Source organism: Trichosurus vulpecula, chromosome 2 (genome assembly GCF_011100635.1).
Source record: "Trichosurus vulpecula isolate mTriVul1 chromosome 2, mTriVul1.pri, whole genome shotgun sequence".
NCBI lineage: Eukaryota > Metazoa > Chordata > Mammalia > Diprotodontia > Phalangeridae > Trichosurus > Trichosurus vulpecula.
In genome coordinates this window covers 57,606,198-57,623,827 of record NC_050574.1, presented here as the reverse complement: position 1 = coordinate 57,623,827, position 17,630 = coordinate 57,606,198, and the positions used below count along the sequence as shown (strand labels likewise).

The window sequence follows — 17,630 nt, the reverse complement described above, 5'->3', positions numbered from 1 at the left end:
ATGAAACGATTGAATCTGCACTGTAGGGAGATCCCTTACTTTGTGGCTGAGCTGATGATGGCCTAGTGTGGAACAGACTTGTGTGCAGACCCACCAGCCACTGTTGGAGTAGTCCAAGCATGTGGAGATGAGGGCTTACGCTAGGAGCGTGGCAGCTGTGTCAGAAGAGAGAAGGAGGGAACTCCAAGTAAAATTGATAGGCCTTGGCCACAGTTTGGATATAGGGGGATGAGCGATGATGAGGAATCAAAGATGCTAGCTAGGTTGTGAACCTGAGGGGCTAGGAGGATAGGGTGCCCTTGACAATAATATGGTAGTTTGGAAAGGGGAAAAGATGGGCCTCTTGAGCTTAGTTCAAGAGGTCTAATAGGCAGTTGGAGATGGGGAACAAAGTCAGAGAAGTTGGGGGAGGATAAGTAGATTTGAGAATCATCAGAATAGAGATGATAATTGGGATAACTGGGGGCTGGTGAGATCACCGAGTGACATAGCATGGTGGGACAAGAGTAGAGGGCCCAGGCAGAGCCCTGTGGGACACCCATAGTTAGCAGGTGCGACCTGGATGAAGAGTCAGCAAAGGAGACTGAGAAGGAGCGGTCAGACAGGTGGGAGGAGAACCAGGAAAGATACCAATAGAAAAGGAAGACAATCCTTGTTCTCAGGAAGCTCAAATACAGGAAGTTTCACCTGAAAGTCCAGTGGAAAGGCCCAGTGGTCCTTGGGCTGCAGATGGGACTCCATCTTCTTTAGTCACTTCCATCGATAAAACCCTATCTATTTTTGGTGTTGAGCCATGTGACAGTGCCAAGAACTTTGGTGATGAGACCAGGCACTGAGGACAGAAATACAAAAGCCAGAAAGTACCTGGTCTCAAGGAGCTTCCATTCAGTCTGTCCTTGGAGGTTTGGGGAATGCAGAGGGCTGAATGCAGGGACACTCGGAATTGAAGATTGGTATTTGGAGAACCACCCTGAGTAACATTCACCATCTTTCAGTGGCAGTAGATTTGGGGCCTATTAGCAAGACTCAGGACTTCCTCAGGAAATCCTGAGTCAGTTTCTCATTTAGTAACTTGGGAAAGTAACTGTAACAAACCACAACTCCACAGGAGAGGTGGTGGACCAGGGGTGTGGAATAAGACATGCATTTTTAGAGACAGCCAATGTTCATGTTCATTGTGCTTAACCAACTATATTTGTTACAATGGAGGGCTTTTATTTTGGGAGGAAACTAGAGAATTTTGGAGGGGAGAGAATGGTAGTGATAGCAATCCAACCCCCCCCCCCCCCAAAGAAAGCATCAATGAAACACATTTTAACTACACAGAACAAAAGGGCATTCAGAGCAGGGCTTAGACAAGCAGGACAATTTTAGAATCCTGACAGTTAATTTTTTATAAATCTAAAAAAAAACCACGCTTGAAAGAGTGGAGACAGACAATCTTCCATGAAATCCTTTTTCTGTTTTTTGTGTATGCTTAAGCCTTGGTACCACTTTCTGTTAAGCAGAAAAGCATGCTGGGGGATGAGGGTCTGCCTTTGTCTTGCCACGATCTGGCCAGATGCCACCAAGGCTCCCTCAGGCTCTAGCTAGGAAATCTTCTCCTGTAGTTCTCAGCATTACTACCCTAAGACAGCTAGGTGGTGCTGGATAGACTGCTACTCTTGGAGTCAAGAAGATGAGTTCAAATTCAGCCTTAGCCACTTACTACCTGTGTGACCCTGGGAGAGTCACTTAATCTCTGCCTGCTTCAGTTTCTGCAACTGTAAAATAGGTATCATCCTAGCACCTACCTCTTTGTGTTGTTGTGAGAGGCAAATGAGAGACTTGTAATAGCATTTAGCACAGTGCCTGGCACATACAGTAAGTGCTTAATAAATGCTTATTCCTCCCCCTATACAGCTCCCTCCGGGCAACTCCAGCCTTCCTCACTCCTCCTGGGTCCGCAGTCACATCCTTAAACCTCATGCTTCCTGTTCCTATGCTCTGTAGGCCCAGCTGGGCATTTACTTCCATTAGGGTCTAAGCTCCTGGAGTGCAGGGACTGTCTTTTTTTATTTATATCCCCAGCGCTTGGCACAGTGGCTGGCACATAGTAGGTGCTTCATAAACGTTAATTGAATTGGATTCCCCTTTCCTTCCTCCTTCCTGCGCTCCTCTTTGGAGGAAGGGCCCAAACCCTCACATGCTCAAGGCCTTTCCTTTTACAGATGAAGAAACTGAGGCCCAAAGGTGCAACGAGGATGGCAGACCCAGGGGCAGAGTGAGACATATTTTGGGGGACTTGGCCAGGGGAAAACGGAGACACATTTTATCCAGTTGGGGGAATACTTTGATTATGCAAGTTGGCTGCAACAGTTTTGTTTTTATTTTTCGGGGGCGGGGGGAGAGAAAACAGATTTTTGTTAAAACCTGAATTTTCTACCATCTCCCACTTCCCGCAGCAGCTCTAAAGGTCAGCGCTGGCTCCGCACCCACCCAGCGGTGCGCCCGCTGCCTCTCCTTGGCATCCTGCGCACGGCTGGCCCGGGACCGAACGTCCCCCGGCCCCACCCGCTCATTTTATAGATGAGAAAGCCCAAGGGTGCGACTAGCCCACGGTCACAAGGAGTCACGCATTTAGGAGGTGCCTGCTGCGTGCCGAGCGCTGGGCTAGGCGCGGAGGGCACGGGGAAGGTCGCCCGCTCGTGGAACGTGCCTCGAGCCGGGGCACGTCGGAGGCAACCACGGATGCGAGGGGTCGTGAGTGGCGTGGGCTCCTCCGAACGCCCGCCCCGGGGCAGGTTGCCGTCTGCGCTCGGCCCCCTAGGGGACCCCCGCCCCCCCCCAGGCTCCCTCGGGCAGTGAGCTCCAGGGTCAGGCTTGGCTTTGGGAGTCAGACACACCAGCGTCAGCCCTCCCAGCAAAGGCCACCAAGCGCTGCCTTCCGTCCCGGAACTCTCCGCTCGACCCCCCCTCCGCTTAGAAGCTCAGTGGTATGGCCTGGCCCATTCATTTCCTCCGCATTCCCCCACCCAACGGGGAGTGACTCCTACCTTCCCCGTCTGCTGGGGTACAATGGTACGGTCTTCCCTCTCCTCGCCTGCCCAGCTGCAGAAGCGTATCACGCAGGCGCTTTAGAGCCGTCTGGCTGCTTTTTGACCTCCTCCTCACTCCGTAGCCGGAGTCTCAGTGACACGTTTCCATGGGGCCTTAGGTAGCGTGTTCCGAAGGGGGCGTGGAAGGGGGCGTGGCTATGACCTTTAAAGGGGCAGCGCGGCAGGTAGACCTGGACCTTAGCCGACCTGGCGCTAGACCTCACGGTTGAGACGTGTAAGCCGGGAGGGACGCTGACTGCTGACCAGGTGCGGGGGGCTTCGGGCGGTGTTAGAGGAGGCCCGGGGCTCGCGGAGCGGAACGGAAGGGAGGGCGGAGCCGCCGAGCACGGGAGGTGGACGATAAAGGAGGATGGGTGGGAGCCCGGAGCTGCCGAGCGAGCGAGAGACATAGACGGGATCGGCATTGACCGTCGCTCCGCCGGTATTGATGGCCTTCATAAAGCCGCGCTTTACAGATGGGAGCCCGGCTTTATCCCCACAGCAGCCCTGCGCGGCGGCTGTGCTGTTATTATCCCCATTTTACAATTGGAGAAACTGAGGCAGACAGGTCAAATGACTTACCCAGGATCACCCAGCTAGTGCCTGAGGTCAGATTTCAACTCGGGTCTATCCACTGTACCCCCTCCCCCAGTTGCCTCTTCATAGCGAATGGGCTGCGCAGTTCAGGAGGTGAGCGGTGTTGGGTGGGTGGGATCCCGGGTGCTCAGTGTTTGGGGATGGCGGGCAGAGCCGCCGGGGGAGGCAGAAGGAATAGGGGGTGAGTGAAGTTGGGGGTATAGGTTGATACAGGGGTGGGGAACCTGCGGCCTCGAGGCCACTGGTGACCCTCTAGGTCCTCAAGTGCGGCCCTTTGAATCCAAACTTCACAGAACAAATCCACTTATTAAAGGATTTGTTCTGTAAAACTTGGACTCGGTCAAAGAGACGCACTTGAGGATCTAGAGGGCCACGAGTGGCCTCGAAGCCGCAGGTTCCCCACCTCTGGAGGAGGTAAGGAGGCTAGGAGGTGGTGAGAGAGGACGGGGATGAGAAGGGTCGAGGGAAGGCTTGAGTCACCTTGGACAGTGAAGTGAGCCTTGGGAGTGGGGGTGGGCACAGCACATGCACCCAGCTTGGGACAGATGAACTATCCCCCCCTCCCCAGTTCCATGACCTGTCCCAGGGAATAGCTGAGCCAGAAGCCACGGATGTGGAGGGGGTTGGGGCTGGGGGGACAGTACACGTGTATTCATGGGTGTTTGTACTTGGCGGGGCTCTCTATCTTTGGGCCAAAGTCCCTGAGGGCTGAGGCCATCCGCGTGAGGAGGAAAAGAGGGAGGATGGGGGCAGGGCAGTGAGGGAGGTGAACCAGGAGCTCAGACCCCTCCTCTTCCCTGTTTTTGACCTCCCCATCCCCTTCATTCTTTGGGGAGCTGGCTAGAGACCGGGCTCAACTCCCCTTGGCCTTGGGGGTCTCCGCAGCCAGTAGCAGCTTAATGCTAGTCTCTCCCCAGCGGGGTGTCCCAGGGGGCCCTGGTTCTGTTCCAAGAGAACCTTTGCCCTTCTTTGGTCCTGGGGACAAGGCAGGCCTCTGGTCCCAGCCCCAAGGAGATTCAGAGCAGAACCACCTACCACGCCCCCCACCCCAGGGGAGGGTGGGAAGGGGCCTGGAGCGGACTCGGGTGGGACAGCCCCAGTCCTCAGACGGAGGGGTGAGGCCAGGTGGCAGCTGGGCCCAGTTTGGAAGGCGGGAGAAGGGAGGGGCAGGAATGGGAGCCAGACTGGACTAGCTGCCCTCCGGGAGGCCGGGGGAGGGGAAGGGAGGGAAGGGAAGCTGGAGTTCTTTGAAAACCCGAATGAATTCCTCCTCCCTCTTCCCTTGGCTGGGGAGGAAACTCCCTACCTGATGGCTTGGCAGGGGCTGAGCCACGTCCACAGCTCAGACCCTCCAGGACACTGGACAAGGAGCTTCTAGACCTGCCTGCCTAGCACAGCTTAGCTGACATAGATCTGCTTGCATTCTCCTCCCCACCCCCCACCCCAGTGAGTTTGGTGCTTGGAGATCTCCCAGGGACAGCCATAATGGGAGAAGAGGGGGATGACCTCAAGCAGGGATGTGGGGCTGGAGGAGGAAGGGCTCTGGACCTTGTCCCAGATAGCCCCCACCTCTCTGAGGCTCCCTTTGCTACCCCAGGTGTGAAGAATGGCAGAGAAGGTGCTGGTCACTGGAGGAGCCGGCTACATTGGCAGCCACACCGTCCTAGAGCTCCTAGAGGCTGGCTACCAGCCTGTGGTCATTGACAACTTCCACAATACCATCCGTGGTGAGACCCAGCCCGATGGTGTCTTGGTGGGGGGAACCACTGAGCTCCCCAGCCCCCAGGGCCTGCCTCCTCTCCCAGGCCCCCAGCCCCCAGGACCTGCCTTCTCTCCTTGGCCCCCAGCCTCCAGAGCCTGCCTTCTCTCCCCAGCCCCTAGCCCCCAGGGCTTCCCTTCTCTCCTTGGTCCCCAGCCCCCAGAGCCTGCCTTCTCTCCCACCCAGGGGAAGGGCCCATGCCTGAGAGCCTAAGGCGGGTGGAGGAACTCACAGGCAAGAAGGTGGAGTTTGAGGAGATGGATATTCTAGACAAAGCAGCCCTTCAAGGACTCTTTAAGAAGGTGAGGCAGAGAGGCCCAAGGTGGGCCTGGGCCATGGGCCTTATGGGATGGGCCCCAGGACTGGGATCCCCCAAGCCTAGCCTGCTCCCATACCCCATCTTCCCTACAGCACAGTTTCATGGCTGTGATCCACTTTGCGGGGCTCAAGGCAGTTGGGGAGTCGGTACAGAAACCCCTGGACTACTACAGAGTCAACCTCACAGGAACCATCCAGCTGCTGGAGGTAAGAGGCTTGGGCCAGACAGATGCCACCTCCCAGGGCTCTGCTCACTGACGGTGGCAGGTAGTCTTACAAAAGCAGTACAGCCTTAGACTGAGCCAGGCTGTCAAAGGAAGAGGGATAAGAAGTGACTGGGGGCTGAGCCCTGACCTCTGGGGATGTCAGAAGAAGAGAGGCAAGAAGGAACCAAGATGGGATGCGGGCCATTCCCCCCAGCCTGGCTGGTTGTGAATGGGCTTGAGAGGCAGGCACGAGGACAAAAGTGACTCAGCCCCAAACCCCAGGGCTGAGGCCTCTGACCTCACCTCCTTCCCTTCTGGTGGCTCAGACCATGAACACTCACGGGGTGAAGAACCTGGTGTTCAGTAGCTCGGCTACCGTGTACGGAAACCCTCACTACCTGCCCTTGGATGAGAACCACCCCACTGGGGGCTGCACCAACCCATATGGCAAGTCCAAGTTCTTCATCGAGGAGATGATCCGGGACCTGTGCCAGGCAGAGAAGGTAAAGGCCTGCAGGGGTCATGTTAAGATGGGGCATTTGAGGCCTGGTGAGGGAGAAGTGACTTCCTTAAGGTCACTCGGGTAGTAGGTACCTCTCCCCATGACCTGTCCACACGTGGAGAGGTCAGGAGCTTGGGAAGGTGCTTGCAAGGCCCCCACAGCTAACAGCTCCTGGATCCACAGGCCTGGAATGCTGTGCTGCTGAGATACTTTAACCCCATCGGGGCCCACGCCTCCGGCCGCATCGGCGAGGACCCACAGGGCATCCCCAACAACCTGATGCCCTACGTCTCCCAGGTATCCCTCAGGCCAGGGATGGGTGGAGCCAGGGGTGCCTGCGGTGACTTAGGGAAGGGGGCTAACCCTAACTCCCCTCCCTGCTGTCCAGGTGGCAGTAGGACGTCGAGAGGTCCTCAGCGTCTACGGCAATGACTACGGCACAGTGGATGGGACAGGTGAGGCATGGTGGAGGAGGAGGCCCCCACAACAGCGCTCCACATGCTCTAGGCATTAATAAATACATTGGTTGAACTCATCTGCTGAAGTTGGGGGAGAGGTGTGAGGGGTGGGTACTCAGGGAGTCCTGCCAATAGTTGGGGGCTGATAGGACACCTCTTCCATGCAGGTGTCCGGGATTACATCCACGTTGTGGACTTGGCTAAGGGCCACATCACAGCCCTGAAGAAACTCAAGGAACAATGTGGCTGTCGGGTAGGCAGCAAGTCCGTGGGGGAGTATGTGGAGGCAGCTGGTGACAGATGCTTAAATAAGGGGTCCCCAGCAGTGCCAGGCACCCTCTTCTCACAGGATACCTTGCCCCCACAGATCTATAACTTGGGGACAGGCACTGGCTATTCTGTGCTACAGATGGTGACTGCCATGGAGAAAGCCTCTGGAAAGAAGGTGGGACTGATGCCCGGGCCCATACCCCATGCCCCCACCTCCACCACACCATGACATCTGTGACTCCTCAGAGGAAGAGTAGGAAAGAGCATGGGGTCCTGGCTCTACCGCCTGCCCGCTCTAGAGCCATGGACAGGGCCTCGGTCTCCTTGTCTGTTAAATGAGGGGGTTAGTCTAGTCTCCCTCCAAAGCCCATTTTCTGCTGTGGATCTGTGAGCCTATGGTGGGGCCAGTTTCTAACTTGAGAGCCTCTGACCAGAAGTCACTTAACCCCTTGTTTGGGACTAGACTCATCATCTGTGAAATGGGGCCAGTGTTCCTTCCAGCTCCCTCCTCCTAGGTGGTGGTCAGGTGGATAGTTCCTGTGCAAAGGACCTGCTCTCATTCACCAAGCATCACCCCCACCCTGGCCTGCCTCTACCTGCCACAAACCTTTCATTGTTATATGGTTCTAGATCCCATATAAGATTGTGGCCCGTCGGGATGGGGACGTGGCCACCTGCTACGCCAACCCCACACTGGCACAGGAGGAGCTGGGCTGGAAAGCGGATTTTGGCCTAGACAAGATGTGTGAGTATCTGAGGAGGGTTCTGGTCAGGGACGGCTGAGCATGGAAGCAGGCTTGTCCTCTGCCCCCCACTCTCACCCAGGACCCTGAGCCACCTTCTTCCTGCATGTTTCAGGTGAGGACCTTTGGCGGTGGCAGGAACAGAATCCAACAGGATTTAGCAGCCAGGCCTGATCTGCCACTGAGGAATATTGGAAATGCCAGGCCTCCCCACCCTGAGCTTTAACTTAGGCTTGATCTCATCTCTGGCCTCCCTGAGGATGGAGGGGGGAGGGGTGGGTGCTGAACCTCAGACGCCACCTAACTTCCCCCAGGGGGCTGAACCAACTAAGCTTGACCCCTGCTTACCCAGCAGGGCACCAGAGAGAGGGCAGGACCTTACCTTCCTACCTCACCCCGTCCTCACTCTCCCTGCCATCCAGAGGACCTCCTTCCACCATGGAGCTGAAAACTCCAGGCCCTTCCCTCCCCAAGATCAGGACGCCTCTGTCCCACTGCGGTCCCCAAAACACAGGGGTTGGGAAGGGAGCCATGGGTCAAGCCCAGACCCTCTTCCCAAAAATCATTTTTAATCTTGTAATCAGGTTCACAAATAAAAGTTTCTTACACTTTGTCTCCGGGTCCACTTTGTCTCTAGGGGGTAGGATGGGAGCTGACCCACTCTGGTTTTGAATCTTCCTCAATGCCCTGCCCAACGCAAAGCAAGGATCAAGGTGGAAGGTTTATTTTTCTTTAATCTGATTTGACTTGGAGACACAAAACAAGGAACGAAAACACCCAAAACCACATGGAGGAGGAAGATGAGCCCCCTTTGGGCTCAGAACCTGAGCCTCAGCCCCCTCCCTAGGGGGAAGGGGATGAGGAGAACAGGCCAAGAACATCTGGGCACCATCCAGCTGAGGCAGGGAATAGGTCCTCCATCCTTCCTTCAGAGGGCAAGGCCCAGCTCCCCCCAGCCTAGAAACGGGGGTGTCCAAGCCCTAGCCCTGCAGCTGGAAGGAGATTCTACCAGGGATCTTTTTTGTGGGGAGTGGGGTTAGGGAGAGAGAAGCTCCAGCCCAGGTGCACCTGCCCTCTCCCCACCCTCACCCCCAAGGCCTGGGCCTAAGCCCCTCCCTTGCAGGGAGGGGCACAGCAGCAAGAGGGGCCTCAGGCCCAGGGTAGGTGCATTGTCAGCAGAAAGAATAGAGACATTCATGATTAGGACAAGGGGATGGGAAAGTAACAGAAGACACGTGATTATCTGAATGAGGAAGGGGGAACCCCAGCTCTCCCTTCAGCAGGAGGAGGAGGGGGGAGTGGGTGTATGGGTGGGGGGAGCCAGGAGGCCCCCCCTGCCCAAACACTGAGGTCACCTGGGGGGAAGAGGAGAGAGGTACACCCAGAAGCTGGACCGGTGAGGTACATACAGGTCCTGAGTGGGTCAGCGGCTGGGCCCCCATGCACCCCTTGCAATACTGTGGCCCTGGGGGATGGGAAGACCCTGGAGGACAGACTATGGCAGCTTGATCCCCAACCTCCCAGGACAGTGACAGGACAGGGAAAGAGACATGGGAACAAGAGCTAGGAAGGAGATGGTCTCCAAGGGGGAGGGGCCCAATCCTCCTGTGCCCTCAGAGACCTGGGGTGGGGGAGGGGGCTGCCATGGCTTCCACTTCATGTTCAGAGATCAGATACTGCTGTGGGCCCCTCTGGCCCCACCTGGGGGAGGAAGGGGGGCAGGGTGGGTCCTGTTAGATGGGGGGCAGCAGCTTCTCAATGAATTCCTTCACAGCTGCCATCTCCTGTAGGGGTGAGAGTCTGTCAGGTGGTGTCACAGGGTGGGAATAGGGGGAGGGATGGAGCATTATCAGGGAGCACTGACCTGGGGACAGGAGCTGTGCATGACACCCGGGTAGGTCTTAAACTGGACCTTGGCTGGAGGGACGACAGACTTGAGTTTCTCTGAGGTGAGGGCTCCAAAGCGCACGGGCACCATGGGGTCCAGCTCCCCGTGGCACTGCAGGATGGCCATGTCCCGGGCTGTGCCATTGGCCGCCTGCTGGGGCAAAGTGTGAATTTAGGGAAGGGGGTTACCAGGGCTACAAGGGGGAGGAGAAAGTCCTGGGTAGAGTCCACTGACTCGACTGAGTTCCAGGTCCAATACTACAGCAGCTAATTATATGCTTGTAACCCAGCATTTTTGCTACTGAATCTAAACCCCCAAGGTTACTCCACAGGGAGGCCCCAATATTTCTAGATGCACTCTGTAATAGGGCAGCTAGGTGGTACAGTGGATAGAGCACAGGGCCTGGAGTCAGAAAGACCTGAGTTCAAATCCGGCCTCAGACACTTCCTGGCTGTGTGACCCTGGGCAAGTCACTTCACCCTGCTTGCCTCAGTTTCCTCATCTGTAAAATGAGCCGGAGAAGGAAATGGCAAACCGCTCCATGATTTCTGCTAAGAAAACCCCACATGAGGTCACAGAGACTGACACAGCTGCGCTCTTTGTAACAGCAGAGTAGGAAGCAAATGATGTTGGACCAATTGCTATCAGAAGAGGGTGAGACAGCAACAAATGAGAGGAATTCAGAGAAACACGGCCGAACCTGTACGGGCTGATCCACAGCAAAGAAAGCAATGCTCCGAGGGCCACCCTCCCCACCAACGCAGCGCCCTCAGAACCTCAGACACAGCAACTAAATGAAGGCAGCCTAGAACTGCAAAACTCAGACCAAACTATTAAAGCTAATAAAGGAGACATCAACAGAAAGCAGGCTGGACGGTCGGTCAGTCACTGTCACTGTGACTGGTTTCACTTAACTGAGGGGATGGTACCCAAGGGGGCGTGGAGGGAGGTGGTCTTTAGCTATAGCACCACCCACCCACACACATTTTTTCTCTCTTAACAGCAAAATGAGAATGTTGGGCCAGATGAGGGATTCTTAACCATGGATGGATTTCAAGGGGGTCTGTGCACTTGGACAGGGAAAAAAAGGTACATTTTATTTTTACTAACCTTCTAATGAAATCGCACATTCCCTCCAGTTCAAAATATAGACCACAAACATTCTGAGCAAGGGTCTGGAGGTTCTGCACCTGGTCTGGCTCATGCCTGAGGGGCCCATGATACACACTGGGAGAAGAATCCCAAGGCTACATGAGCCAGATTCCTTCCAGCTCAGACGCCTCTGTTCCTCTGGCATTCTCCATTCTGGGAGCCAGAGCAATGTGATGTGGGGGAAGGAGGCCCAAGGTCACAGGCCTGAGCCCTGGCTCCACACTACCTTATTGTGTAATTGGGAAAGGAGCTGTAACTCCTCTGAACCTCAGTTTCCTAATCTGTCAAAGTCAGACGATTGAGGAGAGGCAGGATGGCACAGGGGGAAAGCACTCGCTTCCAAATCTGAGGCCCTGGGGTCAGTTGCTGGCCCTGCTACACCTACATAGGCAACTAGCTTCCATCTCTGGGTCGTGTAAATGAAAGTCTGGCCTGGGATGACTCTAGCTGCCTCTAACCTGATGATCCAGTTACGTCTACATCCAAGCACCTTCCTGTCTGAGGGATACGGTGAGGGAGAGGCTGGGTTGGCCAGCCGGGGTCACTCACCTGAGGGAAGGCCCGATGCAGGGGGAGCCAGCAGCTGAGGGCCACGATGCCAGCCAGGGGATGCGGGCAGGTGAGAGCTGTGTAGAGGGACAGGGCTCCACCCTGGGACAGGCCAGAGGCTCAGGTCAGGCCATGCCCACAGAGACACCAACTTTCACAGCTTCCCAGCCAGGTTCCGCCTTCCCTTCTTGTATCCTGCTCCCCCTCAGCCCCACTCCCACGCCTCCAGAACCAGGCCCCAGCACTCCTTCCTCACCTGGGAGAAGCCCCCCAAGATGATTCGATTGGCTGGAATCCCATTCTTCACCTCATGCTCAATCAGGGCCTTGACTTGAGGGGGCAGGGAGGGGAATGGAGTGACAAGGGGGAGTTGGATGAAGAAAGAAGCTCTGGGGATCCCCTCCAACGCCTAAAACCTGGGTCTTCCAGAAACGAGGAGCAGAGTCGTGTCTGCTCCATGAGGGCAGATACTGTGTGTCCCAGCTAAACTTTATCCTGCCCCACCAACCTTCCCTACACCCCAAAAGCCCAGCATAAATGTTTTTTTGAATGAACAATCACCATAAATATATGAGTGGTGCATTGTCCTAGGCCATAAACTCTATGGACTCTGAGGACTGATTCTTACCTACATCTTTGTAATCTCCCCAGCACAGTGGCCTGCACACAGTAGGACTGCCTAATGCTCATTCTGTGCTGAATGACTGAAGGTTCATGTGTTGGGGAAAATGAGGAAGACTTACTGCTCTCTGCAGCTTTCTTGATCCCAGCTTCATCTTCCGGGGCATCGGGACTCAAGCCCATCAGATCAAACCTACAGATGAGGCAGACAAGGGGACCCCGATCTCTCCCAGGGCCTGCCCTGAACCAATCCCTCCCTTTTCTGAGGAGACCCTCCCAGAGCCAAGCCCAACCCTGGTCATTATCACGTACCAGGAAGGCATTACCATCTTCATGTTCAGTGTGACCGGGATCCGAGGCCTGGGGGGGGGGGGGGAGAAGAAAAGAGCAGGAGAAGTGACCGCCCCCTCCCCGCCATCCCTGGGCCTCAATCCACAGGGAGGATGCTAAGGGTGGAGCCTTGGGCACCAGGCCCAGGGGCCAGATCAGGACTGAGGGAGGCCCTCCCCATCCCCAGACCAATGTTTGAAGAGTTGCCAGGCAACCAGCCACATGGGGCCAGAGGCTGCTCAGGTTCTAGCATCAGCACACCAACATCGGCATCGGAGGGCTCCCAATCTGCCCGGTGAGTACTGGGGGTCCAGAGCTGGCAGGAGAGGTGGGGGCAGGGGAGAGGAAGGAATCCTCAAGACCCTCATTCTGATGACTCCTCAAGGCAGGGTCTGATTTGGGCCCCCTGTGACCTAGCTTTGGGATCCAGTGGCTGGGGCAGCGGTCCAAGGAGAAGGATGTGACGGGAGGCCCTCAGCCCTGACCCCCTCCCCACTCTCCAGGCTCCCAACCTCCCCCTCCCCAGTTCTCCCACCCCACCCCAGCCCCAAAGGCATCACTCACGCATGGGGACAGATGTACTTGACATAGGGAAGGCGGATGGAGGAAAGCGCATCAGCCCAGCTGTGCCTGTGGGAAGAAAGCAAGAACAGGCCAGGGAGAGAGAGGCACACGATGAGGAGGTCACCAGATACCAGCTCCCTAGGCTAGGACCTACCTCCCACCCAGGGAACCTCACTTACCCTGAGTCTCCAAGTCCGTGTAAAAAAATAACCTGGAGGAAGAAGAGAAAGCAGAGGCTGGGCTAAGAGGCTTGGGGCCTCCCATGATCCCCATTCTTCTCCATGGCCTCTCCTCAGCCAGCCCCTTCCCCACCCCTCAGAAACTGAGGCCACAGGCAAAGAGGTCATTATCTATTTCCTGGCCCTAGGGAAGCTGCTATCGGGCCACCTCCACCTTTCCCACACCCCCTCAGGCCCAGCCCCCAGCTCCCCAAGAGGCCTGTGCTGGGGATCCTGCCCCAGCGGCCCTCTCCCTTACCGCTGCTGTCTCCCGCTCAGCTCCTGAAACAGTCGCAGCGTCGGAGAGCAGGGGGACAGACATATTGTTACCGCACATACACCAACAGGGATGCCAACGCTGGGGCCTGAATGGGGACGGAGGGACAAGAGCTGGGTGGGTCTGGCCCCCAGAAGCAGCCTCTTCTTCTCGGGTCTTCTCCATTGACAATGGCCAGTTTCAGAGTAACCCCCTTCACCACCCATCAGCTCTACTGCTGGCCTCTACCTTGGCAGAGAGGCCTGAGGTTAGGTGAAGGTGGAGGGATCAAATGCTGATCGCTGTATTGTAGTCAGGGGTCCTGCCTCTGCCCCTAACTCTCTCTGTGTCCTCGGACAGGGCCCCTTCTTTCTGTGAGCTCTGACATCTTTTGGCTGACTGTGAGAAACCTATAGGTTGGAGGGGACAGGAGAGGAGAGATACCCCTATCTCTCTTTCTCTCTCTCTCTCTGCCCCAAAGCCAGGCCAACAAGACCTATGGCCTATCCCATCTGGCCTGGCTCAGCCCCTCTGACAGAAGCAGGGCGGGGGTGGCCCTATCTGGAAAGATGCCAAACTGGACAGGATCAGTGGTGTTAACCCCATCAATGCCACTAGGCCAGCCCCAGGGATGACCAGGGCAGAGGGCAGGCGGCCCAGCATCATTGGGCAGGAAGAGAACCCTGGTCAAACCTCAGCCTTCTAGATCCTCATCCCCTGGCCCCAAAAAACTTCTCTGACCTTTCAGGCCCAAGAACCCCCAGGGCCCTCCACTTCCTAACTCCCGTCCCAACCCCCAAAGCCTACTTTCTCTTCCTCCTTGGCCTGGGCCCACCCCAACATGAGGAAGGCCAGAAAAAGAAGTTCCTCTAGACTTTTCCTGTCCTGCCCCTGCCCACCAGCCATGGGCCTTTTGGAAATTCAGTTGGGCCCCCTCAGACCTCCAACCTGGGACTCATCTCTCAGCAGATCCCCCATGATCAGCCCATACCTCCATGGCCCATCCCAGGCTTCCCCTACAGGGAATCACACTGGTGTCATCCATGTCCCCTTCATTAACATTCTCCCGTAGCCATTTCCCTCCTTTGCCTACCCTCTTCTCCATTCTGGTACAGCACCGTGTCTCCCAAGAGGCTTTTCATTAACTCCCCACCACACAAAGAGACTCTTGGGAGTTTCGACATCCTCCCCAGCCCAACCCCGAAACAGCCATCCCCATTCCTACAAGGACTGTCCCACCCAAAGGAGATCCTTCCAATATCCCTCCTGGGGTATTTCAATGAACCAGATGAGACAGCCTATCTATTGATCAATGGTTCCTCCCCCTCCTTCCAGCAGGCACCCTCATATGATACATCCAGGCGTCTCAAGAACCTACAATGGGACCTCCCTCCCACTGCTCTTCCTCATTACATATGTGCCCCCACGAGGAGCCATTTCGCCCCAGAAATCTCCACAACAGGACATCCCACCTCGAGCTTTCAAGGCCTGTCCCCCCACCCTGCCAATACATTAAGCATTTCAGCAATGGGCCATCCCATTTGGGGTTTCCTCCGCTCCCTCCTCACAATGGGACATCTCACTCCTGTCTTCCCACATCCCCCCCCCACCCCCCACCATGGGTCATCCCATTCAAGGCCTCCTGCTCCCCATCCCTATACTGCAACATCTCACTTCTGAGTTCTTACATCCCCAAAATGGGACATCCCACTCAGGGCATCCCTCCAGCTCCCCCTACCCCACAATGGGACATCCTACTCCCGTCCCCCAACTTTTCCACAATGAGACATACTAATGTCTCTTCACATCCCTACAAGACATCCTACCTGTGCCCTCCACCCCATAATAGGGCATCCTACCCAGCGCACCCCTGCTGCTCCCCCCCACCCCATAATGGGACATCCCCCTAATGCATCCCACTTGCTCCCCCCCATCCCTCAATGGAACATTCCACCCAGAGCATCCCTCCTGCTCTCCCTACCCCACAATGGGACATCCCACTCAGGGCATCTCTCCTGTTCCCTCCATCCCACGATGGGACATTCCACTTAATGCATCCCACCTGTTCCCCCCAACCCACAATGGGACATCCCACCCAGGGCATCCCTCCTGCCCCCCATCCCCACAATGGGACATCCCACTCTTGCCCCCTCCCCTCTGGCTGCCTCACAATGGCAAGTTCCATCTCTGGCCCCGGGGTTCCAGATAATGGCTCACCGCCCTCCCGCGCCCCTTTCGCTGGTGCCTCGGGAGCCCCGACCAGGGCACCTCCCGCCTCATCCCTTCCTCTCATTGCCCGGCCTCCGTCCCCCACCGCTGCGTCGGGTCCCTAGAGATAGTCCCGCCCGCCCCACAGCGCCTACGCACCGCTCCCCCCCCGAACTCCCGGACAATGGTACCTCCGCCGCGCCCAGCTCCCGGGGGCTCCAATCCGTCCTGGGCGACTCACCTCTTTCTCTGGCTCGGATACTCACAGAGCTCCCCACCCCCCCCACCCCAACCCCTCCCCCTCCCGCTGCCCCCGCCGGAACTTCCGCTTGGGCCGCGAGAACCCGGCCACGCGCTGCCGGAAGTGGCGTGCGCCGCGCGGGATGGAACCCGGAAGCGGGGCTCCGGGATCTCCCTGAGAGCCGCTCCAGAGGACTGAGATCGCCCGGGTGGGTAGCAGGGGCACTCCCGTAGGACTGGCTGGGCCCGGCAGAGAGCCTGACTCCAGGACGAGCGCCGCGAGGAGGCTCAGCCCGGCGCTCCCCTCCGGAGAACTGCGGAGCGAGCGAGCGGCGCTGTGGCCGGGAAGCCTAGAGCCCGGGAGCCCCCAGGCCGTTTCCTGCTCGCTGGACGTCATTCATGGCCACTCGGCCCTTCCTCAGAGGAGCTTTCCCCCGGCGGCCCTCGATGCGTGGCCAGCTTCATTGTCCTTAATTGTCCCCAGAGCTGACCACCTTATCCTGGGCACCGAGGCTACCGTCGAACGAGCTTTTTCGGCCGCAGGCCACTAAAATGCCCAGATTTTGTGTCTCTCCCCTCCCCCCGGGGAGCTGTGTTATAGCCACCTCTCAAGCCTTCAGTCACCTACAACAGTAGGAAACGTGCCCTGGAAGACGAAAGACCCGAGTTCTAGTCCTGCCTCTGCCGCTGTAATTGCCGTGGGCTTAGCTCAAGTCATTTCCTAGATGATGGGGGTTGGACTTCATAGTTTCCAAGACCCTTTATTTTAAAATTGTGTAAACCAGAGAGCCCCAAGGACAGCCACTGACTGAAGCTCTTGCTGACTGAAAAGGGAAGCATCAAAAGGTTGCGGGTTTTGGTTACAATAAAGTTTTCCCCAAGGAAAACTAGTATGTCTGGAATCACCGATTTTACTAGCATGACAACCGCTCGGTGGGCAGGAACTGACTCACTCTCATCCCGGCAGCCCAGTGTGCATCCTCCCAATTTAATCACGTATAAGCTTCTCTCTGAACTACCCAAGTTTTTGCCTTTGATTCAAAGCCCCAGGTTGGCCTTATAAGGCAGTTCCTTTTGATCTCAAATGCTTAATGGGCACCTAAGGCACCAGCACCGAAGCTCCTGCGTTTGCCATAAGTGCCAGTACTAAGCAACCAGCGGTGAATCAGGTGGAAAAGAAAGGAAGATGAACTAAAAAGAAAACAGGTGGAGGGCTACTGTGGCAAGGCGCCAATACTCCCCGGGGCCAGGACTTTCAAATCACCTTCCCCAAAGTAGTTCAAGATGTGTTAGCTCTGGGAAGCTAATAGACAATTCTTCCCATGCTCATAGTTTACACAGGTACTCTGTAGTAAGGCTAAACCACACTTCATCCAGAAGTCAGCCATCTGGCAACTTGGGATTACTTTGGACTTCAATTTTAATGAGTGTAATAGGGCTTTTTTCTGTTTTCAAGATTTCAAATTAGATACTTTTTCTTCCTTCTTACTGCTAACCCCCATGGAATGTCTTATTCTTCACCTCCAAATTACTGTACAGCATTGATAAAGCTGCTATGGTTGGAGATTGGTGGATATGCATCAAGCAAGTGTCCAAATTTACTCTGGATGTCAGTTCACTTATGGCCACAATTCCTGAAACTGTCCTTTTTCAGCATTTGTTTACTCTTCCTCA

General features: G+C 56.1%; 2 protein-coding genes across 7 annotated transcripts; one reads left to right on the top strand and one right to left on the bottom strand.

The window, feature by feature from the left end:
* The first annotated feature begins 2,956 nt into the window (after window positions 1-2,956).
* Window positions 2,957-8,538, top strand: GALE (UDP-galactose-4-epimerase). 4 transcript variants are annotated; one of them, XM_036742790.1, is made up of 11 exons: window positions 2,957-2,975; window positions 5,272-5,401; window positions 5,620-5,735; window positions 5,845-5,958; window positions 6,284-6,460; window positions 6,643-6,756; window positions 6,848-6,914; window positions 7,085-7,170; window positions 7,285-7,362; window positions 7,818-7,932; window positions 8,046-8,538. In XM_036742790.1, exons 2-11 carry the CDS (start codon window positions 5,281-5,283, stop codon window positions 8,102-8,104), a joined length of 1,047 nt encoding a protein of 348 aa, XP_036598685.1. In that variant the 5' UTR covers window positions 2,957-2,975; window positions 5,272-5,280; the 3' UTR covers window positions 8,105-8,538. The 4 variants fall into 4 exon arrangements, with proteins under 4 accessions (XP_036598685.1, XP_036598682.1, XP_036598684.1 ...); XM_036742787.1 differs by lacking the exon at window positions 2,957-2,975 and adding an exon at window positions 3,230-3,344; XM_036742789.1 differs by lacking the exon at window positions 2,957-2,975 and adding an exon at window positions 3,710-3,767.
* Window positions 8,539-8,646: 108 nt separating this feature from the next.
* Window positions 8,647-16,022, bottom strand: LYPLA2 (lysophospholipase 2). Of its 3 annotated transcripts, none has more exons than XM_036747641.1 (10): window positions 15,908-16,022; window positions 13,512-13,617; window positions 13,214-13,245; window positions 13,035-13,100; window positions 12,453-12,500; window positions 12,263-12,333; window positions 11,776-11,849; window positions 11,520-11,621; window positions 9,795-9,968; window positions 8,647-9,714 (listed from the first exon to the last, which is right to left on the bottom strand). In XM_036747641.1, exons 2-10 carry the CDS (start codon window positions 13,587-13,589, stop codon window positions 9,664-9,666), a joined length of 696 nt encoding a protein of 231 aa, XP_036603536.1. In that variant the 5' UTR covers window positions 13,590-13,617; window positions 15,908-16,022; the 3' UTR covers window positions 8,647-9,663. The 3 variants fall into 3 exon arrangements, with proteins under 3 accessions (XP_036603536.1, XP_036603534.1, XP_036603535.1); XM_036747639.1 differs by having other exon boundaries at window positions 15,958-16,016; XM_036747640.1 differs by lacking the exon at window positions 15,908-16,022 and adding an exon at window positions 13,758-13,918.
* Between the last annotated feature and the right edge of the window lie 1,608 nt (window positions 16,023-17,630).

Bases quoted from the DNA above. Each gene is read 5' to 3' on its own strand.
- GALE (XM_036742790.1), top strand. From the start codon at position 5,281: ATGGCAGAGAAGGTGCTGGTCACTGGAGGAGCCGGCTACATTGGCAGC. The intron at 6,461-6,642 runs GTAAAGGCCTGC...CTGGATCCACAG, and splicing joins ACCTGTGCCAGGCAGAGAAG to GCCTGGAATGCTGTGCTGCT. The intron at 6,915-7,084 runs GTGAGGCATGGT...TCTTCCATGCAG, and splicing joins CGGCACAGTGGATGGGACAG to GTGTCCGGGATTACATCCAC.
- LYPLA2 (XM_036747641.1), bottom strand. From the start codon at position 13,589: ATGTGCGGTAACAATATGTCTGTCCCCCTGCTCTCCGACGCTGCGACT. The intron at 12,334-12,452 runs GTACGTGATAAT...CCTCATCTGTAG, and splicing joins AAGATGGTAATGCCTTCCTG to GTTTGATCTGATGGGCTTGA. The intron at 11,850-12,262 runs GTAAGTCTTCCT...TGCCCCCTCAAG, and splicing joins CAAGAAAGCTGCAGAGAGCA to TCAAGGCCCTGATTGAGCAT.